Source organism: Onychomys torridus, chromosome 3 (assembly GCF_903995425.1).
Source record: "Onychomys torridus chromosome 3, mOncTor1.1, whole genome shotgun sequence".
NCBI lineage: Eukaryota > Metazoa > Chordata > Mammalia > Rodentia > Cricetidae > Onychomys > Onychomys torridus.
In genome coordinates, this window is record NC_050445.1 from 66,796,781 (window position 1) to 66,817,019 (window position 20,239).

The 20,239-nt window shown below is 38.1% G+C and overlaps 1 protein-coding gene across 6 annotated transcripts in view; it reads right to left on the reverse strand.

Annotated features, from left to right (window-relative positions):
* Nucleotides 1–20,239, reverse strand: part of Cdk14 (cyclin dependent kinase 14) — a 484,889-nt gene that overhangs the window by 179,520 nt on the left and 285,130 nt on the right. For all 6 annotated transcript variants that reach the window (XM_036182828.1, XM_036182829.1, XM_036182831.1 and 3 more), the window contains 2 exons: nucleotides 16,638–16,700; nucleotides 5,557–5,680 (listed from right to left, as the gene is read on the reverse strand). In XM_036182828.1, the coding sequence (XP_036038721.1) occupies nucleotides 5,557–5,680; nucleotides 16,638–16,700 (187 nt within the window). The remainder of the gene's footprint in view (nucleotides 1–5,556; nucleotides 5,681–16,637; nucleotides 16,701–20,239) is intronic.

Below are 20,239 nucleotides of genomic sequence, written 5' to 3' on the forward strand. Positions count from 1 at the left end.
TCCCACATCATCTTGCAAGAACTGCACAAAATTGGAAATCTATAGTCCACTTTGCTCTAATTGAATTTAGATGGAAAATACTTTGAGCTCTTATACTACTAAACAGTAAATAAACTTTTAAGTCTTGATGGATTCATGCATTTGCTATCTGTGCTTCAATTCTTTTCTTTTATTGTATTCCACACATCATGACAGTATGACCCTACTCATCTGTTTGAATTCCAAACTACTGAAGACATATACATATAAATAACATTATATGGATTTTTGCAGGTTGTATTTACATATTTGGAGATAAACACACACACATACATGTGTATGCAACAATAATCAAAGAAAATGAGGCCAAAAATTAAAAAAAAGAGAGAGTGAGGGTGTGGAAGGCACATATGAGATTAGTTAGGAGCAGGAAGAAGAGAAGGGGGGAAATGATGGGATTATCTTAATCTCAAAAGAAGAAGTAGGAGGAGGAGGGAAGGGGAAGAAGAGGAGGTGGAGGAGGAAGAGGAGGAGAAGGAGGAAAAACAACCATAATTTAGATATTTAGATTCTTGGGAGGAATGTCAGGGCATGAATCAGATTTATTGAACAGATTTTTAATTACCAGCAAGTCCCTAGGCATTAGAAAACAGGTTAATACGTTTAAAAATGTACAACACAATCCTTCAACACTAATAGGACTTCAGAATGTATTTGTCCAATGGTCTTTCATTTCACACACCATGCATAAGGCTCAAAAAGCATAAATGACTTCTTCAAAAACCACAAGTTAAATTCAATAATGATCTCTTAATTCAATGTCTGATATACTCTGCAATTGATAACAGTTCAACTTGGTGATTAAGAAGGGTCTGTCTAGCACTTTGCTTCTTCCTGTTCTCATGTGGTCTTCAGAAATCCACACTGTAGACTACTGGCAATGGTCAAGAGAAAGCCTGATCTGACCTAGTCTGGTGATCAGATGGCCAAACACCCTAACGGTCATGCTGGAACTCCCATCCAATAACTAATGGAAGTGGATGCAGAGATCCTCAGCCAGGCCCCAGGTGGAACCCCAGGAGTCCAATTGGTGAGAAAGAGGAGGGACTGTAAGAGTGTGAATTGTTGAGACCAAGATTGGAAAAGCACTGGGACAAATAGCCAAAGGAACGGAAGCACATGAATTATGATCCAAAAGCTGTGGAGCCCCCAACTGGATCAGGCCCTCTGGATAAGTGAGACAATTGAATAGCTTGAACTGTTTGGGAGGCACCCAGGCAGTGGGACCCAGACCTGTCCTTAGTGCATGAGCTGGCTGTTTGGAACCTTGGGCTTACACAGGGACACTTTGCTCAGCCTGGAAGGAGGGGAATAGACCTGCCTGTACTGAATCCAGCAGGTTGAATTGAATCCCCAGGGGAGTCTTGGCCCTGGAGGAAATGGGAATGGAGGGGAGGGGCTGGGGGGAAGGTAGGGGTGGGGGCAGGAGTGGGGAGGACAGGGGAACCCATGGCTGATGTGTAAAATTAAAACACAAATATAATAAATTAAAAAAGGAGAAAAAGATAGGAAAAAAAAAGAAAGGGTCTGTCAGTGACATTTGCTCAGTGATGTTTTCACTTCTGCAACCCGAAGTTACAGTCCTTGTAAATACCAAAGCACTGTGTGAAACCCATGTGTGAGAGACTTAAAAGGACCTAAGACTCCACACTACCTCAACCCAGCAATTCCACTGATACTCTTGACTACCAAGAGCTGGGACAACTCTTATAAACAGACAGTTGTTTTATAAATAGCTAGTTTCCCAAAGAAAAAACAGAAATTAGTAAATTCAAGTGAGTCTTAATCTCCAGATGATAACTCATTTTGTCATTCATTTTTATCCAGTCAGCAAATATCTGTTATTAATATTTTGTGTTTAGTCTCTACTGTAGGGTTGTGCACATAGTACATACAATAGTACAGATAATACTGAGCAAGAGAAGTAGCTGAAGCAAAAAAATAAAAATAAAAAAACAAGTGACGAGAATACCTTCAATGATTAGAAGAAATGTGACTGAAGTTGCTAAACTGGTGACAGTTCTGAGAACAGTCCTATTCTGGGCAGGGTAACACGAACTATCCCTCCATAAAAAGAAAAAAAAAAAAAAGAAAGAAAAGGACAGCTACACGGGGAGCAGGAAGATGAGCATCTGTGGTGAGCAGACAGGTTGGGGATTTTGTTGCTCCACAGTGTAGCAGCAGCACCAAGGTAGTGAGGACATAGGCTGTATTAATATTTTCCCTTTAGATAATGCAAAGACAAATAGAAATGAGTCCAAATGTTGCCCTCAATTTGACCACATGAAAACAGAGTAAACCTCTGCAACAGGAAGGGCGAGGTTAAACCACTACAATATATTCATTCTAAAAGCATGGAGAAAACAATGCTCAGGTGAGGGTAAGCAGGACTTGGCTTACTGAAGACAGTTCAACTATGTTCTGTTCCCAGGTGAAGGATCTATAAATACAGCAACTCCTCTCCCAAGGACAAAAATCACCCTAATATTAAAATCAAATTCAACAATTTCTGTTAAGTTAGTCAAATGAAAAAAAAAATGTTCTGCAAATTCTGAGATGTATTTTATTAGTGTGATTTATATGCATAGCAATGGTATCATATTTATTGTATGTAGAATATATCTACACACATCCATATATAGCATTCACATAATGATCAAGACTTTACTAAAGAATGGTTTAAAGAATTAGGCAGCAATTTACCCTAAGAAAAAAATCTGTGTCTATAAAAATAAAGAAACAGGCACCTGATATCCCAACTTTGTGACCAGAGACACCTGTACGGCCCAGGCTCCTAAGGTCTACTTCATTCCAAATTTCACACTTCTCTCAGAAAGTTGGGTTACTTGTTTATAAACTTATTTATGTGAGGAAACAAGAAATGACTTAAGCATATACAGAACACAGAATAAACCTGATAAATGCTAGTGCTTTTATCCTTTGGCATATTTTTTTCTAGTAAGGAAGCAGCATTTAGAGTATAGGGAATACAGTCATTTAGAACACATTTGCTTCTTTTATTCAGACGTCTATGGCATTTGTTCACATAAGAGAGACAGGTAAGACAAAGAAATGGTTTCCAAAGCATTTTAAATGTCAGCCTCTGGAAGCAGACCTGTGTCTAATTGTCCTGCTGCCTGGAACTGTCCCACTCTGACTGTTTAGCTTCACTGTACCTTCCCATGCCTTTCCTTCATCTCGCACACACTCATGCCCAAACACAGTTAACTGCATGTCTTAAATTAAAATATGAAATAATGCACAATTAATTGGTGGAAAGTGTCAATTGGTGAATGAGTCTCAGTCATTACACTCTATGCATAGGACCTATGCCCTGCACATTCCTAGCTAGACCACAGACTGAGACAGTGAGAGCACATGGGGCCATCCTCTGCAGATCAGCCTGGACCAAAGAACTGATCACTTTCAAACACCACTGCACTTCTAGTACATCTTTCTTCCACTACAAAGAGTGAGATTCATACATCCAGGAATGTGCATAATTGTAGTTAATTAAGGAAATAAAAAAATCCTTATCAAAGGCTTGAATAGAAATGATATTTTAGCCAATAATGGAAAAATCCCAGCTGATACAAATGATTTTGTCATACTTCTTAACATGAATAAACATTAAAGACATGTTCTTTTTAGATTAAAACTTATAAAACAGCATGTATCTTTTTTGAGGCTATGTAAAAGGTAAGTAAACAAGATGTACCAAACAGACACAAAGAAAATAAAGGTTAAAATATAATTTGAGTTATTCATTTTCCTAAATTTTCTGCATTTAAAAAATATCGCTTCAGGTTTTAAGACTTCCATCCAATTTATTACTGAATCTGATATAAATGCTAGTGTTCTGTTTGTAAATATATATTCCTAAATTTAGCCTGTTGAGTCCATATAATGTTAGCTATACGTATAGTTTCAGGGCTAACTGCTTGATATTGTACAAGTAAAAGTCTTAAGAGTCTTTTAAGACGAACTCACCTTGCTATAATAATAAAAATAACATCTTAAAATCTAAGACTAATTATAAAGCACAACATACAATTCTATGGTATCTTTAGTTGTGCAAACAAGTGATTATTGACATACTCTATACAAAATTTAAGGATCAGGCTCAGTTCGGTTAAATGTTCAACATAATAATTTATTTCAACAGATTATCTCACACTAGCAAACTATGATTTAAAATAAATCACTGTTAAAATGTAAATTTTTTTAAAGTTATTGACAGTGACGAACTACAAAATGTCTGCTGTAGAGCTATTTATTGCGTTGACTTTGAAGAACTACAAAATTCCTCTCTGCCATTTGCCCTCCATTACTTATTTTCTGTATTTACATCTATATATCTGCATTTTCTTATTTATATCTAGCTACCTCATATAATCTTGATGCCAAATCTGGCCATAAATAACATGTATGAAATCATGCAAAGTTTCACTATTTATATTAAAGTAACTTATCAGGAAAAGTGTTTTATAACATTCATCACTAATCATGCTAACTTTTGTTTCATTTCCTCCTTGGAAGAAAAGAATACATAAAAGCCAGCAGAGTAAATGTGTCCAGTGGTACTCAGCTACCTGACCTTGAAATAAACACCCACTCCCTTCCCTCTTATATTTATTAGGGGTTGGAATGGGGAAAATAATTAGTTTCCTCAAAAGGTTGCCTCAACCTCAGGCATGTTTACATCCCAAGGGTAATATTTTCATTCCATTCTTAATGGAACAAATTTCTAATCAGAATATGTATTCAAAAATAATTGAGGCAGTGAAGTGTCAACACGTCACACTGCCATCAAATGTCATTCCCCACTGCTGGGAACCTGGGGAGCCACAGCACACTGTCAGAAGGGAGAGGCGCCAGTTTTTCCTCCTTTGGATTCACAAAGATGTGAAAGAGCAAGCTTCAAATTTCTTTTTACAGGCGTGCTCTAGGTCCTAGAATTTAAATAAGCATTCTGATTTACAGCTGTGAGGAATACCCAAAATAATAGTCACACTACTTTCCTACATTATTATATCCTTAGAGTAACATACACTTTTGAACACTGTCCAGCCTAGGAGACCCAAAAGTGGTCCTAAGATTTCCCTTCACAGCTCTTAGAGTTTAATAAAATGTTTAGACTTCTTGGAGTTGTGTGGTGGGCTATACTGCCACTTTGCTTTACATTATTTTCATAATAAAAACTAAGAAAAGAAAAAAAGATTTCCTTGAGTATATTCTATGTTCAAATTTTACTGAGGTTTTGTTTGACGTCATGTGGGAAGATCTTGTGATTATATAAGGAAGACCAGTAAACAGCCTTCTACTTTATAAAAATCCACCAATCATTATGTTTTACTTTATCATTTTTCAAAGGATGGAAATAATTTCTTTGTTCCAGGAAAAAAATTACCATGATCCATGATGACAGAAGAACTGCACCTAAACAAAGGCAGTGCCGCCATCTGCCTGGCATTCTCACAGTGTGACAAATAAACTGGTAATTAACTGCTTTCCTACCGAAATCTGCCAGCTTTAACTCCCCCGTGTCACTGATGAGAAGGTTCTGTGGTTTCAGGTCTCTGTGCAGAATATACCGCTGGTGGATGTAAGACAGCCCTCGCAGCAACTGAAATAAAAACAACTGAAAAGACAGGAGGGAGACGAGAGTTAAAATCCAAACTCAGATAAATGCCAGGTCCTATATACAGCCTGCCAAATACAAGAGTGAGAATGGGCAACAACTCTGAATTTCCTACCAATGATTAAGTAAAATGTGCAATGTTAGCATATCAACCACTAGTTCATTAAGAAGTTGTAGAATTTCTAAAACTTCATAGGGTCAATCAAGATATGTCCTCAGTCACAGAGCTCTATAATCTACTTGCTATAATTGACAGAGAATATGAAAGATAGGATGATATAGTATTGATCTCCCTAGACTAAAATGATGTCTAAGAGAGCAAAGCAATAAATAACACCATAAAAGATAAACATTTATTCTTATTTGAGTCTATAAAAATGGCATGAACATGGCATCCATGGATCCACCCACTAACATGTTTAAGGAATGAAAAGATAACATGATTTGAGACAATGAAAACAAAAGTCACGTGGCCCAATTAATAGCAAATTGTGATCAGGCTGCTTTTATACACATGGCTGTAGAGATTAGCTATTGCCTGAAGATAGATGTACCTTCACTAATTGCAGGGCTGACCTAGCCTAGCAGAGGCAGCAAGGCTTCAAGAGCAATAGTTTGGAGGTGACACATAATTTATAAAATGACTAGTGGCCTTTGCTTTGGAGTTTCATATCAAACGAATGCTTATATTAGATAGCAAAAGTATGAGCCATTTGGTACCCCAACCCCCGCTTGTGAAAAAATTAGTTTCAAATAATTTGCTAGCCAAAGTCACTCTCACTGACCTAGTATTTAAACAATGAATCTCCCAAAACAAAAATCAAACAAACATGCTTTTACATTTATGCGCCAGCTACATTCTGCTCATGAATCCAGCTAGTACCAAAAGGCTGTGCCAAGGAGATCTAACATGAGTTAAAAGACCAAAGCTTGACCCACTCTGTAATATTCAAGTGGAAATGATTAGCAACTCCTTGAGGGCATTGGGGGCATTTCTGGAATGCTCCTACTAACCAGGGCTATGAAATCTAAGTACACTTGTCTACTGACTGACATAACATGTTGAAATGACAGCACAATTAGTTCACCTAAAAAAATCTTTATAAGTGATAACTATGCATGGGCAAGAGAAGGCCTTGGCTTACTATTTCCAGAGTGCAAGTAGACAGATGTGGACATCTATTCTGAGATAGAATACATGAGAATTCTGGCTTAAAGACTCAAGAAAACAAACATCTTCCCAGTTGCCTCCTCTCAACTCTTCTTAGGGAGAAGATGGAAAGAGTTGATGAACACCAGCATCACTCTTCACTTCTAATCCCTCTTTATCCTAGGAGTTAATTAAGGCTATGATTTCTATGAAATTCCTTAGTTATTTAGTTTAGAAGAAAGCCAAGTAGGTGAATGAAAATGTGTTGAGTTTAAAAATCTTTAAGAGACACATGTATGTAGATAGCATATACAAACTTTTAAAAATAAACATTTTGTTATGAAAAATTTAGCATTTCCCAAGATGCTAGGCATTGCTTAGTAACTATAGGCTGTTTAACCATGGCAATACTTCCAACAGAGTATACACTATCATTATCCCCATCATAGTGATGAGGAAACAGTGTAGTTTCTCAAGATTTCTCAGCAAGTAATTGGAAGATCCAGGGCACAAGGTAAGACTGCTTGATTACTAATCTACTATGGCAACTATAGACAAGGATCAACACATTCAGGCATGCTGATATAGAAGCTGCTTCCTCAAACTGATAGGACAGCATATGAACATCCAAGATCATGGCCTCTGAACCCAGTGAACTGAACTCTGCTTTCAGCCAGGTGCTCAGTCACTACAATTTTCTATCCCCTGGCTCTAAGAGATCTTGCCACATCATATTCACAGGTGTGCTGGTTTTCAACTCTGTACCCTGGTTCTTGCTGCCTTCCCTGGCTATCTTTCCATCCCCTCCACAGCCCCTCTGCTCTGGACAAAGCACTTCCACTCTATGTCCTTAGTGTAGTTTCTGAACACATCTTCTGCGGTACAAAATTTATCCCAGCTCCCACAGACTGCATCCCTTATGCCTCATCATAAACTGTATACACGGTTGGCAATTCTAATGGTATTACCAAATGGATTTAGAGACATCTGGATAGGGAGAGATAAAAAAAGATCACAGATAGTAAGTCCTGGAATAGGATTCTCAAACAGCTAAGAACAGAAGTGGGCAGATTAAGCAGGACCAAAGGGTTCCTCTTCTAATACCCTCAGTAACTAGTGAAAATATATAATCTTGTGCTAATCCAGAAGCTATTCAACTAGGATATCATGCTGAAGAAGATTAAAACCAGTATTAAGGAAGGATGAGATCACACACTCAGCTTTAAATGCACAAAGGCTCTAAAATCTGGGGGTTAACATGACCCCAAAAGTACATAAAATCAAAACAGAGCAAATCTACATTGCCAGGAACCATCACGCAAAGAAAGATCGACAGTTACACAAACAGATCCCCGCCACTTAGGAGACCTTCAGACTACAGTTACACTCAGTATCCTGAACGTATAAGGAAGGACTCTAGCAATAAAAAGTAGCAGAACTGACTCTGCTGTTATATGAAGATTTCCTGTGAGAAGAAAACAACTCAGGAAATTCACCACTCTGAATATGTGATAAGAAATTAGGCTATGTATTCCCTGGTCACAGAGGCCGGGTGATGGTGTTGCACGCCTTTAATCCCAGCACTTGGGAGGCAGAGACAGACAGATCTCTGTGAGTTTGAGGCCAGCCTGGTCTCCAAAGCGAGTTCCAGGAAAGGCGCAAAGCTACACAAAGAAACCCTATCTGTATTCCCTGGTCACAGAAACTGAAATAATGGTGTGATAAACTGCTGCTACTCTGGGGAGAAAACTTGAGGCCATGGCCACAAGCATAACACATTCAGAATAAACAAAAGAAGATAACATATAAAACTGTAAAATTTCCAACCAAGTGTCATAAATATAAGGGTGTCATGTCAAGATGACAATATCAAACTTTACCAAAGATGGAGTGTGCTACTGCACATCTGGAATCCCTGTACTCAGACTGAGGCAGGAGGATGGCGAGTTCCAGGCCAGCCTGAGCTATATATTGAAACCCTGTCAAACAACAAAACGAAGAGAAGGAAGGAAAGGAGGAGAAGGGATGGAGGGAGGGAGGAAAGGGAAGGTAAAGAAGAGGAAAGCAGGAAGAGAAAGGGGAGGAAAGGAAAAGGGCGGGACAAGTGTAGATGTTTTACAAATCACATGACAGTGGCTGCCAGTCAAGGAGCTAGTAGGCGGGGTGGGTGTGTGGGGGTGGGGGTGGGGGGTGGGGGGGGATGCACTGAGAGCTCTGTCCTTGGGTGAGCTAAGCAGAACACCTATGTGCCACTCTTCAGCAATGTGGGGGATATTAACCACGGTCACTGACACTAACTGACAGGAACCATACTCGCTTATGGGGGAGTTCTCTTTCTGCACAGCCAGGCAAGGACCTAATTTTCTCATTTAAATTTCTGGCCACGTCTCTCAGATATTGCATAAACTATACCACAATTAAGCTCTCACAAGACCTTCTACGAAACAATAGGGGATGTTAAGAGGGAAAGGACCACCAGAGTGACCCAGACAGGCCAAGAGAGAGAATCAGATCAGCTCGGTTATTAAAATGAGTAAATGCTAGTTGAACTGCACAGAAGGAAAAGAAAGAAGAAAGACTTACTTCTAAGGTCTCCAAGTACTTTTACATGTATTATTGAATCCCTTTGATCTCAAAGACTGCATTTCTGATAAAGGAATACAAAAAGGGAAAGTCTGCAGCAAGCCTCCTCAAAGTTCTCACAATGCTTGTGAACGTGCACCACATCACATTATCCCTAATGCAGTCAGCCATACTTCTGATGCTTACTATGAGCATGGCTGAGCAGATATCCATATAACCAATGTGCTTTCATTATTAAATGAACTCAACTTCATAAAAGAACCAATTAGCACATAATGAATTCAAGGTTCTTAAGTCTCCTTTATCTATTCAAAATTCTTCCTAGAAATAAATACTATGGCAGTAGGCCGTACCATGGGCAAGCCTGATAGATTATATTTAGACTCACATTCCTATCTCTCTACTGCAGTGTACAGGAGGTCTTCCCAAGAACTCCTGGTCATGGAAGATCCTACTTAATCCTTCTGAAAAGTTTCTTCCAAACCTGTCTTCACATTCTCTGAAGGGTTACACCCCAGTATGAGTACATTCAATTTCTGTAATTGAAATATCAAATGAGACGGGCCTTAAACAATGATATGATGAATAAGGACCACTCTGTCAGGAGCAGACTTCTAGCCCCCAGATTTTGTCATTCTCTGCAGGGAACAATTCACAATCTCAGTACCATGGCATAAAATTCCTAGAAATACCCCCTTTTTGTTCTTTATTGATGCAACACTTAAAATTTAACAAATTTCATTTAAAATGTCCTTTAATACGTTATTTCATTTTGAAACTTGCCAAACAAGTTTTAGAAGGGAAAAAAGCAGGTATTTTAATCATAACTTTGAAAGTGAGTTTGTAAAGCTATACATTATGAAACTTAATATTCTATATTAATTCTTCAGACAAATTAGAGACACAGCAAGAAGCTTTGTCAGTAACTCCTTGTACCAGTGTCTAAGATGTAACTTCAGGTGCACTTTATCTCACTGTCTAGTCATTCGATTCTATGAATAACCAGGAATATAAGGATTCTTTAATATGCAAGGTTCTCCTTAATACAGGATTTAAGCATGGCAAGCATTTTGCAATTTTCCAAGGTGTGAAAAAATTCCTTTAGGGAGTAAATTTAGGGTTTATTATAGATTATATAAGACTATCAAATCTACCAGTAAGAGCTATGGGCAACAGGGCACAACCCCATGGCCTGCCAGCAATTTCCTACAAAGAAAGCTAATCTACTTCGCTGTCATCTGGAGGCTGTTTAACATTTCTGTATCTTATGTTTTCATTTTAAGAAGGACTGCTTGAGTCTTGGATAGATACCTTTAACAGCTATGTGAACCATTAATTATATCATTTCACAATTCTATGAATAACCATGGAATAGATGCTAAAGAAAATGCCTGTAGTATTAACCACTTATTGAGACCTTATGATGGTGCACACTGCTAGAGATGTTGTTACATGTCCATCATTCTGAAAAATAACTAGAAACATTGACAAAACATTCTCTAACCTGTACCAGATAATACTTTTCTTGAAAGCTAGTTCTTCAGTTTGGGAGAATCTATAGAATGATTCATCATGACTCATTCCTCTTAATTAAGCTTCAAAATTCTAATGTAAATATTGAGTCCTAATTTTTAATATATTCAATTATGTTCAAATAGTTTTACTTTACAAAGCATCATTGCAATTTGATGTGTCAGATTTTAAGCAATAGTACAAAGGTTATACAAGAATAACAAGTGAGATGGAGTTTTTAAAAACTAGCTATTCAACAATGTAAGTCCATGGTTACTCCTTGGTGTGTCCCTCTGCGTGTACTTGAAGGCATTTAGTGCGCTATTCAGACAGTGAAATACACAGGGATCCATGCCAGTGCATCAGGCCACATGGATGCATTTTCTGCACTGCATTACATCCAGCTTTCAAGAAACATGCATCGTAGAAACTCACCACATCTACACCCTTGGGTTTTTCTACTTTACTTTCTACTTCTCTCTAATACTCCTATAATGTCTTGAGAAAGATAAATATCATGTTTCAGAATTCCTAGATAGTATAAAAATTAATTTATATTTCTAAGATTATGGAACAATAATAGTTTTTTTCCAAAGATATTAGCTTTCTGAACAGAAATAGTTTTTAAAGATGAGATTTTGAGGCATGTGGCAATCTCTTGTGGGAATAACTGCCTTCATTTTACTTGAAAGTTGGGCGTAATGGTGGACACCAAGCAATACAATGCCCTTGGACAGAAATGCCCAGAGTAAGCCGGTTGAAGCTGTAAGATCTAGAACAGATGTGTTTGCAAGACATATCTCTTTTCTGAAACTTTCTGGGAAAGGAGACCTGATAGATTAAACTGGCTTCTAGAAGCTACTAGACTATATCAGATGAAAAATGCACATAAAGCCGGGTCTTAATTAGGGTTTCTATTGCTATAATTGAACACTATGACCAAAAGCAACTTGGGGAGGTCATGATTTATTTCAGTTACCAGTTGCATATCACAATTCATCATGAAAGGAAGCACCACCCACAGTGGGCTGGATATCAATCATTAGTCAAGGAATTGGTCAGGTTTGCCTATAGGACGATCTTACAGAGGCATTTTCTCAATTAAGAAATGTTTCCAAATGATTGTAGCTTATGTCACCTTGACATGAAACTTATCAGAACACAAGGATTCTGTTTAATGAAATAGTTAATCAGTCCAAGCTTAAAAACTTAACAGAAATTCCTTTCTCACTCAACGAAAATGAAGAAGCATTTATATTTCAATGATTTTTGTGTCCATAATAACATCTTAGAGACAAAAAGCAGCATAAAATATCTTGAAATGAATCAAGAAGGGCAATGTTAATTTGTTTTGGAAAGAGATAAAGATACAATCTGAAAGGCTGACAAATAATGAATCAAGTGTAAAATTCTTGGAGAATATTCATCAAAGGAAGCTACACCAAAGAGAAAAAAATAATTACAAGTGAAATGTAATAATCAAAGACTTGTGAGTTTGGGTATATATGACCAATGCATTTCTCTCAATAACCTCCCAGAAGTGTGAGAATTAAGAGAAATTTACAGAGCAATGAGACAATACCTATTATAATACCTGGCTTGTCACACAAAAACCATGCTTAGCCAAGACAATCAGCAAAGTCATAAGCAGAGTGTGCAATTCTACTGCACCTGCTGATTTCCCTTATGGGTATCCCTGTCTGTCTTGATAAACATAAAACACTGGTGTCCAGTGCAACATCCAAGGCTGAATGGAAAGAGGTGGGGGAGAATAAGCTGGCTTAAAGTCTGAATGTCAAGATGACATCTTCCTGTTCCCAATGGGCATGTCCAGTTGGGTGCTTCTGCCTTATAACTACATATAGCATGCCTCCAATGACTGCATCCTATCATCCTTTAAATATTAGTTTTAAAACACTGCAGTTGAGGAATGTACTGTTTAATTAGCTGGCCTTGATTCCTCTGGCAGATCCAAGTAGTTAACAAGTATATCAGCAAATGATCCCAGTGATTGTTGGCCCCACATGCTAATCCAAAAATTCACTGCTTAGCTGCCCCTTGTATGTCTAATACAATATGGACTGATATGCACAATTTCATTATAATTTTATCATCAATTCTTGAATTTCTAAACAGGGAATACTTTTTCTTAGGATAAAAAGTTCCAGGAGATTCCTGATCAGGCACTAAGAATGGATGTAGAGTTAAAAAAAAAAAAAAAAAAAGACAACTACACACTAATGGGCTCATGAAAAAAAAAAATCTTATTTCCCAACATACAGAATTAGGAGAAGTTCTGTAATATTACTGGCATGCATCCGAGGGCATCATCACTAGCTCTAATGAAGACTGTAGGGAAAATCAGGTGCCGTTTGCTTTTCTCTCTAAACGTCCGAGTCTCACTTAGGAATCAATTCTCAGTGCCATCTGCAGAAGACAGTTTTAAATTGGCATAGCATTATTTTATCTGCTATACACCTGCTTGTTCTCTGAACTATGAAAGAAAGATAGCAACTTTTCAACCATAATAAACCTCATATTTTTTATCTGAAATGAAAACCTGGAGTTAGTTTTTATACCAGCAGGATTGCAGATACTTCAGGGAATAAAGCAGCAAGTTCAAAATTACTCTGGTCATTTTTAGGTTTTTTTTTTCTTTTAATGGGAAATATAATTTTTCAAAGAATCATCTAGAAAAGTCATTCTACCACAGAAATGGGAAGACATTACATAAAACACAGGAAGACTCAATCTCATCATGATAATAAGATGCCAACATCTGCATCTATGTCTGTCAGCTGGAGACAGCGTCAATTAATCTTTCCTTTTTTCTATGAACCTTAATTTCCAGTCTTTCAAGCTTATCAATTTTTAAATACATGAAACCTGAATAAAGGGAAACATTTAAACTGTTTCAGTTGTTTAAAAAATTCAGTAGCCAATCTACAACTCACTAATAAGTATAAGATCACAAACTGATATAAGTTTTGTGTATGATCCAATTGTGACCAAACTCTAATATGCTTTAAATTAGATAGTATTTAAAGTGTGGAAAAATAAGTAGTCTCCAAGAAAGCTAAGCAGGTTCCTAAACACCAGTTTTCATGCTGTAGACATTTCTTGCTATGCCTTTAATCCTCATAAATATTTATAATAAGGCCTGTCCTCAGGCCTTCACGTTGTCCTCTAAGTAACTAATTGCTGAAATCACTCATTTGTCAAAAATGTATATAACGCTTAGAAATGAACTATGGGTTAAGAGTTAATATTTATTTCAGAATGCCATATTAATACCAGACACATTCTGCTGGCAATTAAAGCAGCAGCATGGTGCAGGAAACTTAGTTAACACTGACTAATTTCCTTTAGCTTATTCCAGTACTTCCCAGGAATGCTACACAAAAATAATAAAACCTTCACAAATATTTTGCCCAAAATTAGTACCAAATTAACTAAAAATATTTCAGATGCTCCCGCAGAGTCAGAGGCCACGGGGTGGTCCAGGTGCCTTCTTTCTCTCTATTCTTCCAGGATACATTATGTTTGTGGAACTTGAAATCAAGTTCTGCCCAAATGAAACTTAAAGAAAACTGCCTTCCATTCACAAGTGCATTGACTCTATCAATATTATTTGTCTGTATGTTTATAGGGGGTGGCATGTGTGACACTGTGTGTCAGGGGACAACCTGTGGGAGGTTTGCTCTCTCCTTATACCAGGTGGGTCCTAGGGTGGCAAGGACTTTTATCCATGGAGCCATCTCCCTACTCTATGTTGATGGTTTATAACAAGTATGCATGAAACAAAAACAAAGGAAATATGTAACTTTAAGATAAATGTTTAAAATATTTCTGCACATTGTCAAGCTGCATATTGAGAAAACTAGTTGTCAAAATGGACAAATCTGTATGCAAAAGAATTTGATCATTTCACTTGTCTTTTTTTTAACCATAATAATTATTGAGCATTATCTTATGACCATTTGATGACATCCGACACGTTTAGCCAGATGCCGAGTATCAGATGAGTGAAACGACACAGACTTTAAACATGCTCCCACTGAAGGATTTCATTATCATTGCGTGTGACTTGTATGTGAATGTGGGCACATGTGTATCACAGCATGGCTGAGGAAGACAGACTTTGGAGTGGGTACTGTCCTTCCACTGCAGGATCCTGTGACTCTAAGTAGGTCATCAACCCTGTGTGTGACAAGTGCTTTGACCCACTGAACTATCGACAGTCCAGGACATCCTCATTTCACCTGATTTTCAAATCTTCTTAAAACACAGAACTGTTTCAATGTCTTCTTTTTAGCTCAACTGGTTTCCTTTTAATCACTATCTAACACAGCATATGGATAGTTGTTAATTTAGTAAATATTATTATGTTCTTCATTGTATTCATAGATTTAAGTGACAAAAAATAGGACCACATGAAAAAATATGTTAACATATTAAACACATATACCCATGGGACATCTGTCTCTATGTCATTGTCAGACACCTTTGAGAATAATTTCACCTGCAGTGAAAAATCCTAATGTTGTCATGGAGGAGTGACTTTTCTCTTAGTAAACAGTGAGGAAAAGCCAACATATTTAGGGGAGTGGCTCCCAAGGAAATGGGGTTGTCAGTATCCATGGTCTGCAAGTCAGGTGCCAAAACACAGGGTATTCAAACTCACTGTATCTAGTTTCTAATTATTTGTAAGTTCAGAGAAAAGATTACTATCTTCAAAATGAAAATGGGAAGAAACCCATGTGACCAGTTGCTTATGAAGTCATAACACAGCTAACAACAGTAACTTAATGTATTTCATAGCATAGGGAAGTTAACACCGAACAAAGGGCCAAGGTCCTTCACAAAATGTCTCAATCTCAGAGATTCTGATGTTTATTTTCTATGAAATGTGGGGCCTGAAGAGACCGCATCTCTGCGATGCTGTCAGTATAATGGACACGAATACAGTTTATCCCAGTTGTCACTTGATGGTCTGCATGTGACACCAGGTTAGAAACAGTTTTGCATCAAAATTTCCAGGTGTTACTCTACCACCACTCACCATCTCCCTTTTGTTGGCATGGTACCTTCTTCCTTCATTTTTTTCTGTTGTAAACTGACATTGTTGAAAACATGAATCTTAAAATTAATAAAACTCTTAAGTACAGCAGGAATCTCATGTGTAAATGATTGAATCCTTGCAATTGGGGCAAAATATTCAGTCATCAATGTGTGACCATCACAATAAACAAATTCTAGTCAGTTTTTTTCTTATTTTCCTTTAGTTTTTCATGAAAACATCCTTTAAACAAAGATGAAAAACTCAAGAGGAATAAGATATAGTAAATATCTGAAGAAAAAACAGGCAAACTGTATATTTTTTGCTAAAACTTGAGCAATCTTTCAGCTTATACATCACAAATGCTCTTTTAACTCAGTTATCTGAAATTATCATTTACATTATTGTATAAAATATATGATGTAAAAGCTACCACAAAGTACAGAAAAAATCTAAATATTTCTGTAGTAAAACTACTTAATGTTAAAACATCATAATTTCTGCCAATTAAAATAACAACTGGTTCTTTTTAATTTGATATCCTTTATACAAAAGATTTTTTTAACTTGTAAATGATAATAGAGATGTTAATCTTAGGCTCAAAAGTACATTTGAAGAATGTGAACCCTTGGCTTTTAAATCCCTTTTCCTACCTTCACATTGTCTGGATGGAGTCCTCCAGGGTGCTTGTCCATGTACTGACATAAATCAGTGTGCTGGAAAAAAGAGTGGAAATGTATTAAGATCCCTCTGGCTATAGCATGATGAATCAATATTTTCCTACTTCAAAGTCACTATTACCTTCTGGACAAAACAATAACAGGACTTGGTGGTAGATTTTTAGTGTATGCAGTTGCAAGCTCCACCACTACCAATTTTTAGCCAGAACAGAACCACCTCCACCTTTAGGTTTGATGTCAAACACCATGTATTAATGGAATACACATCTATAGTTTGCTCAGTGTCAATGTCCTCATTGAATATCTATTCTGATACATTACAAAACTCGTATCACAAAGTTTTCCATGAATGAATTTACGTTCTTGTTTACTTCATGTGAGTTGGAAACATTTGAAACCATATGATAGTGAAATTAATAATTGGAATTTTCACATGTAAACACACAAATATTTTTTAGTTTAAGAACTGACTATATTTAAATATAAATTAATAAAAACACAAAGTAAGAACTTAAAAAAGACACACAGCTATGCATTAAAACACTAATATGCAGTTATTTTTCAAGTATGAGAAGTTAGTATGTCAATAATAGTATCTATCCTTGACTCACTTTTGTTTATATGGTGAATGACACAAAGCTTTCTTAAAGCAGTAGTTCAGTCAAAAGTTTTGTTCTCTTATTGTAAGGAATCACATAATTTACAAGACAAAATGTATGATCAAGTGTTTCGTGTCCACTGAGCCTGGGTGACTGAGGGCATGCAAGTTTCACAAAGCATCCACGGACTTTGCTGTAACCATCATGTCCACAGTTCAAATTCTGTTCCTGGGACTTGATTGTACAACACATGGCAACGGCTGATGATACATGGCTGAGCGTAGCCTCATCCACCATGATGAGCTTTTGCTGCCCATATGATACACTGCACACAGGTCAGTCTCTGAGGAGAGTAGACAGAGCTATAAAACGGGAGTGCCAGGTATCAAAGGAGCATGGAGAGCATCCTGTAACAGCACCTGTAAGGATCACTAGCTCAGCAAGGGGTAGAATATCCAATCAACATCTCAGAAAGGCTGCAGGAGAAATCAGTTCTGAGAAAGCTTAGCCCGTCCAAGGACAAATTAAAATGGGACAGAAGAGCTAGTCCATATATGTTCTGATAGCACTGTCTTTTATCTAGAACTACACGGGGGTTAAGAATCAATCAAACCAAATGGCAGCCTACAGAATAGGAAAAGATCTTTACCAGCCCCACATCTGACAAAGGGCTGATCTCCAAAATATATAAAGAACTCAAGAAACTAAACATCAAAATACCAAACAATCCAATTAAAAAATGGGCTACAGATCTAAACAGAGAATTCGCAACAGAAGAATCTCAAATGGCCACATGCCCCTCAACTGAAGAATGAATAAAGAAAATGTGGTACATTTACTTATACAATGGGGTATCACTCAGTAGTTTAAAAAAAATGACATAATGAAATTTGTAGACAAGTGAGTGGAACTAGAAAAAAGTCATCCTGAGTGAGGTAACCCAGACCCAAAAAGCCAAACAATGGTATGTATTCACTCATAAGTGGATATTAGACTCAAAGCAAAGGATGACCTATAATGAGATTGGTGACTACCCTAATTGTCATCATAGAATCTACATCCAGCAACTGATGGAAGCAGATGCAGGGACCCTCAGCCAAGCACTGGGCCGAGCTCCTGGAGTATTGTCGCGCCCGCCTCGACCAGCAAGGAAGACGCGACACCAGGATCCTTCTCATTACAGTTTATTCAGACCTTTGATTAGTTACATTGTGTCTCTCTCGCTGGGGCAAGCCTCTCCCAGCACCTAAGTAGGGCTGGGCTGCCAACCCCAAGCAGCCACGTGGGCACTGTCCACAGGTTCACGCATATGCCAGCAACACACGAATCCAGCCATAGCCAAAATAAGGAGCTGTTTACCATAAAGAGTGTTTGCCATCGGGAAGGCAGAGGGTAGAAGCCAGAGCCATCTTTAGGGTGCGGCTACACGCGGCTCTCTACAGTTTCCCCCTTTTTGTTTTACAAAGCAACAGGCAAGAGTAGAGGTCTGATCTCTGCTAAAATGGAACATGTACTAATGTTTGTCCAGGCGTCGTCCACCCAGAGAACACTAGACCCGTCCGATACCCTTTTCACAGAGGTGGGAGTTAGGGTACCAACCCACATGCAATCAGACTTGCTCTCCTTGAGGTCAGCATATCATAACCTCAAGTGCAGTGCGCAGGCCTCGCATCCTGTGCCTAAATATCTTTTAAAGTAGCCAACCAGGCTTGGGGAGACTGTCCTGCATCAATGGCCATAAAGGCTTGGACGATCATGGCTGCATGGCGACGCTGTGAGATCCTAATGCGACAAATGCACCACAAGCATACTAGGGAGGTGAGCACCAGTAAACCTACTAGGGCTCCTATTCCCGCCCACTCCTTCATGTGGCCCATGGCTGTAGCAATCCAGGAAGACAATCCCTCCACCAGTCCGGTATCCACTCGAGTCGAATTCACCGTGACGATAGCCACTCTCAGCTGGTCCATCAGGTTATCGAACTCTCCAGTCCAATTGCCTAAAAGATAACTAGACAACCTTTTAGATAAATCTGCAGCAGAACAATTGGAAGCATCCAAATTCAAAAAATTCAGAGTAAATAATGCAAGAGAAAGTCTGTCCTTAGGGGTACGGCCATAGCCTATTCCCCCTTTTTGTTTTTGAAGCAACTCCTTCAAGGAGCGATGAGCACGCTCCACAATGCCTTGACCTTGTGGATTATATGGTAGGCCATGTACAAGTTGCACATTCATCTGTTGACAGAAGGAAGTGAACTTCTGTCCAGTATATGCAGGACCATTGTCTGTCTTTAACTGTTGAGGCTTACCCCATGCTGCCCAAGCTTCTAAGCAATGAGCAATGACATGAGAGGCTTTTTCTCCTGCCATTGGGGTGGCATGAATGATTCCAGAACAGGTATCAACAGATACATGTACATATTTGACACGTCCAAATTCAGAGATATGTGTAACATCCATTTGCCATATTTTTAGGGGGAGCAAACCACGAGGGTTAACTCCTAAGCTAGAAGGATGATGAAAAATGACACATTGGGAACAATCTAGTACCACCTTTCGTGCCTCTGCACGTGAGATAGAAAACTTTTGTTGTAATGTCCTTGCATTAACATGAAATTCTTTGTGGAAAGCATGTGCTCGTTGTATGGCAGAAGCCATAAACATCCATTCCTGTCTAGTACACTGATCTACTATATCATTGCCTTTAGCCAATGGACCTGGCAGACTGGTATGTGCACGGATGTGTTGCACAAAAAAGGGATGTTTACGTTGCCAGATCAGTATCTGTAATTGTCCAAACAATGAGCTAACCAGGCTAGAAGATTTGATGGGCCCTGCACATTCAAGGCGTTTTAAAGCATTAACAACATAACTAGAATCTGACACTAAATTAAATGCAAATGGACAAGCCTTGAAAACTTCAAGAACTATTGAAAGCTCCACCTGTTGAGGTGCACCTGGCAAGAATTGATGCTTT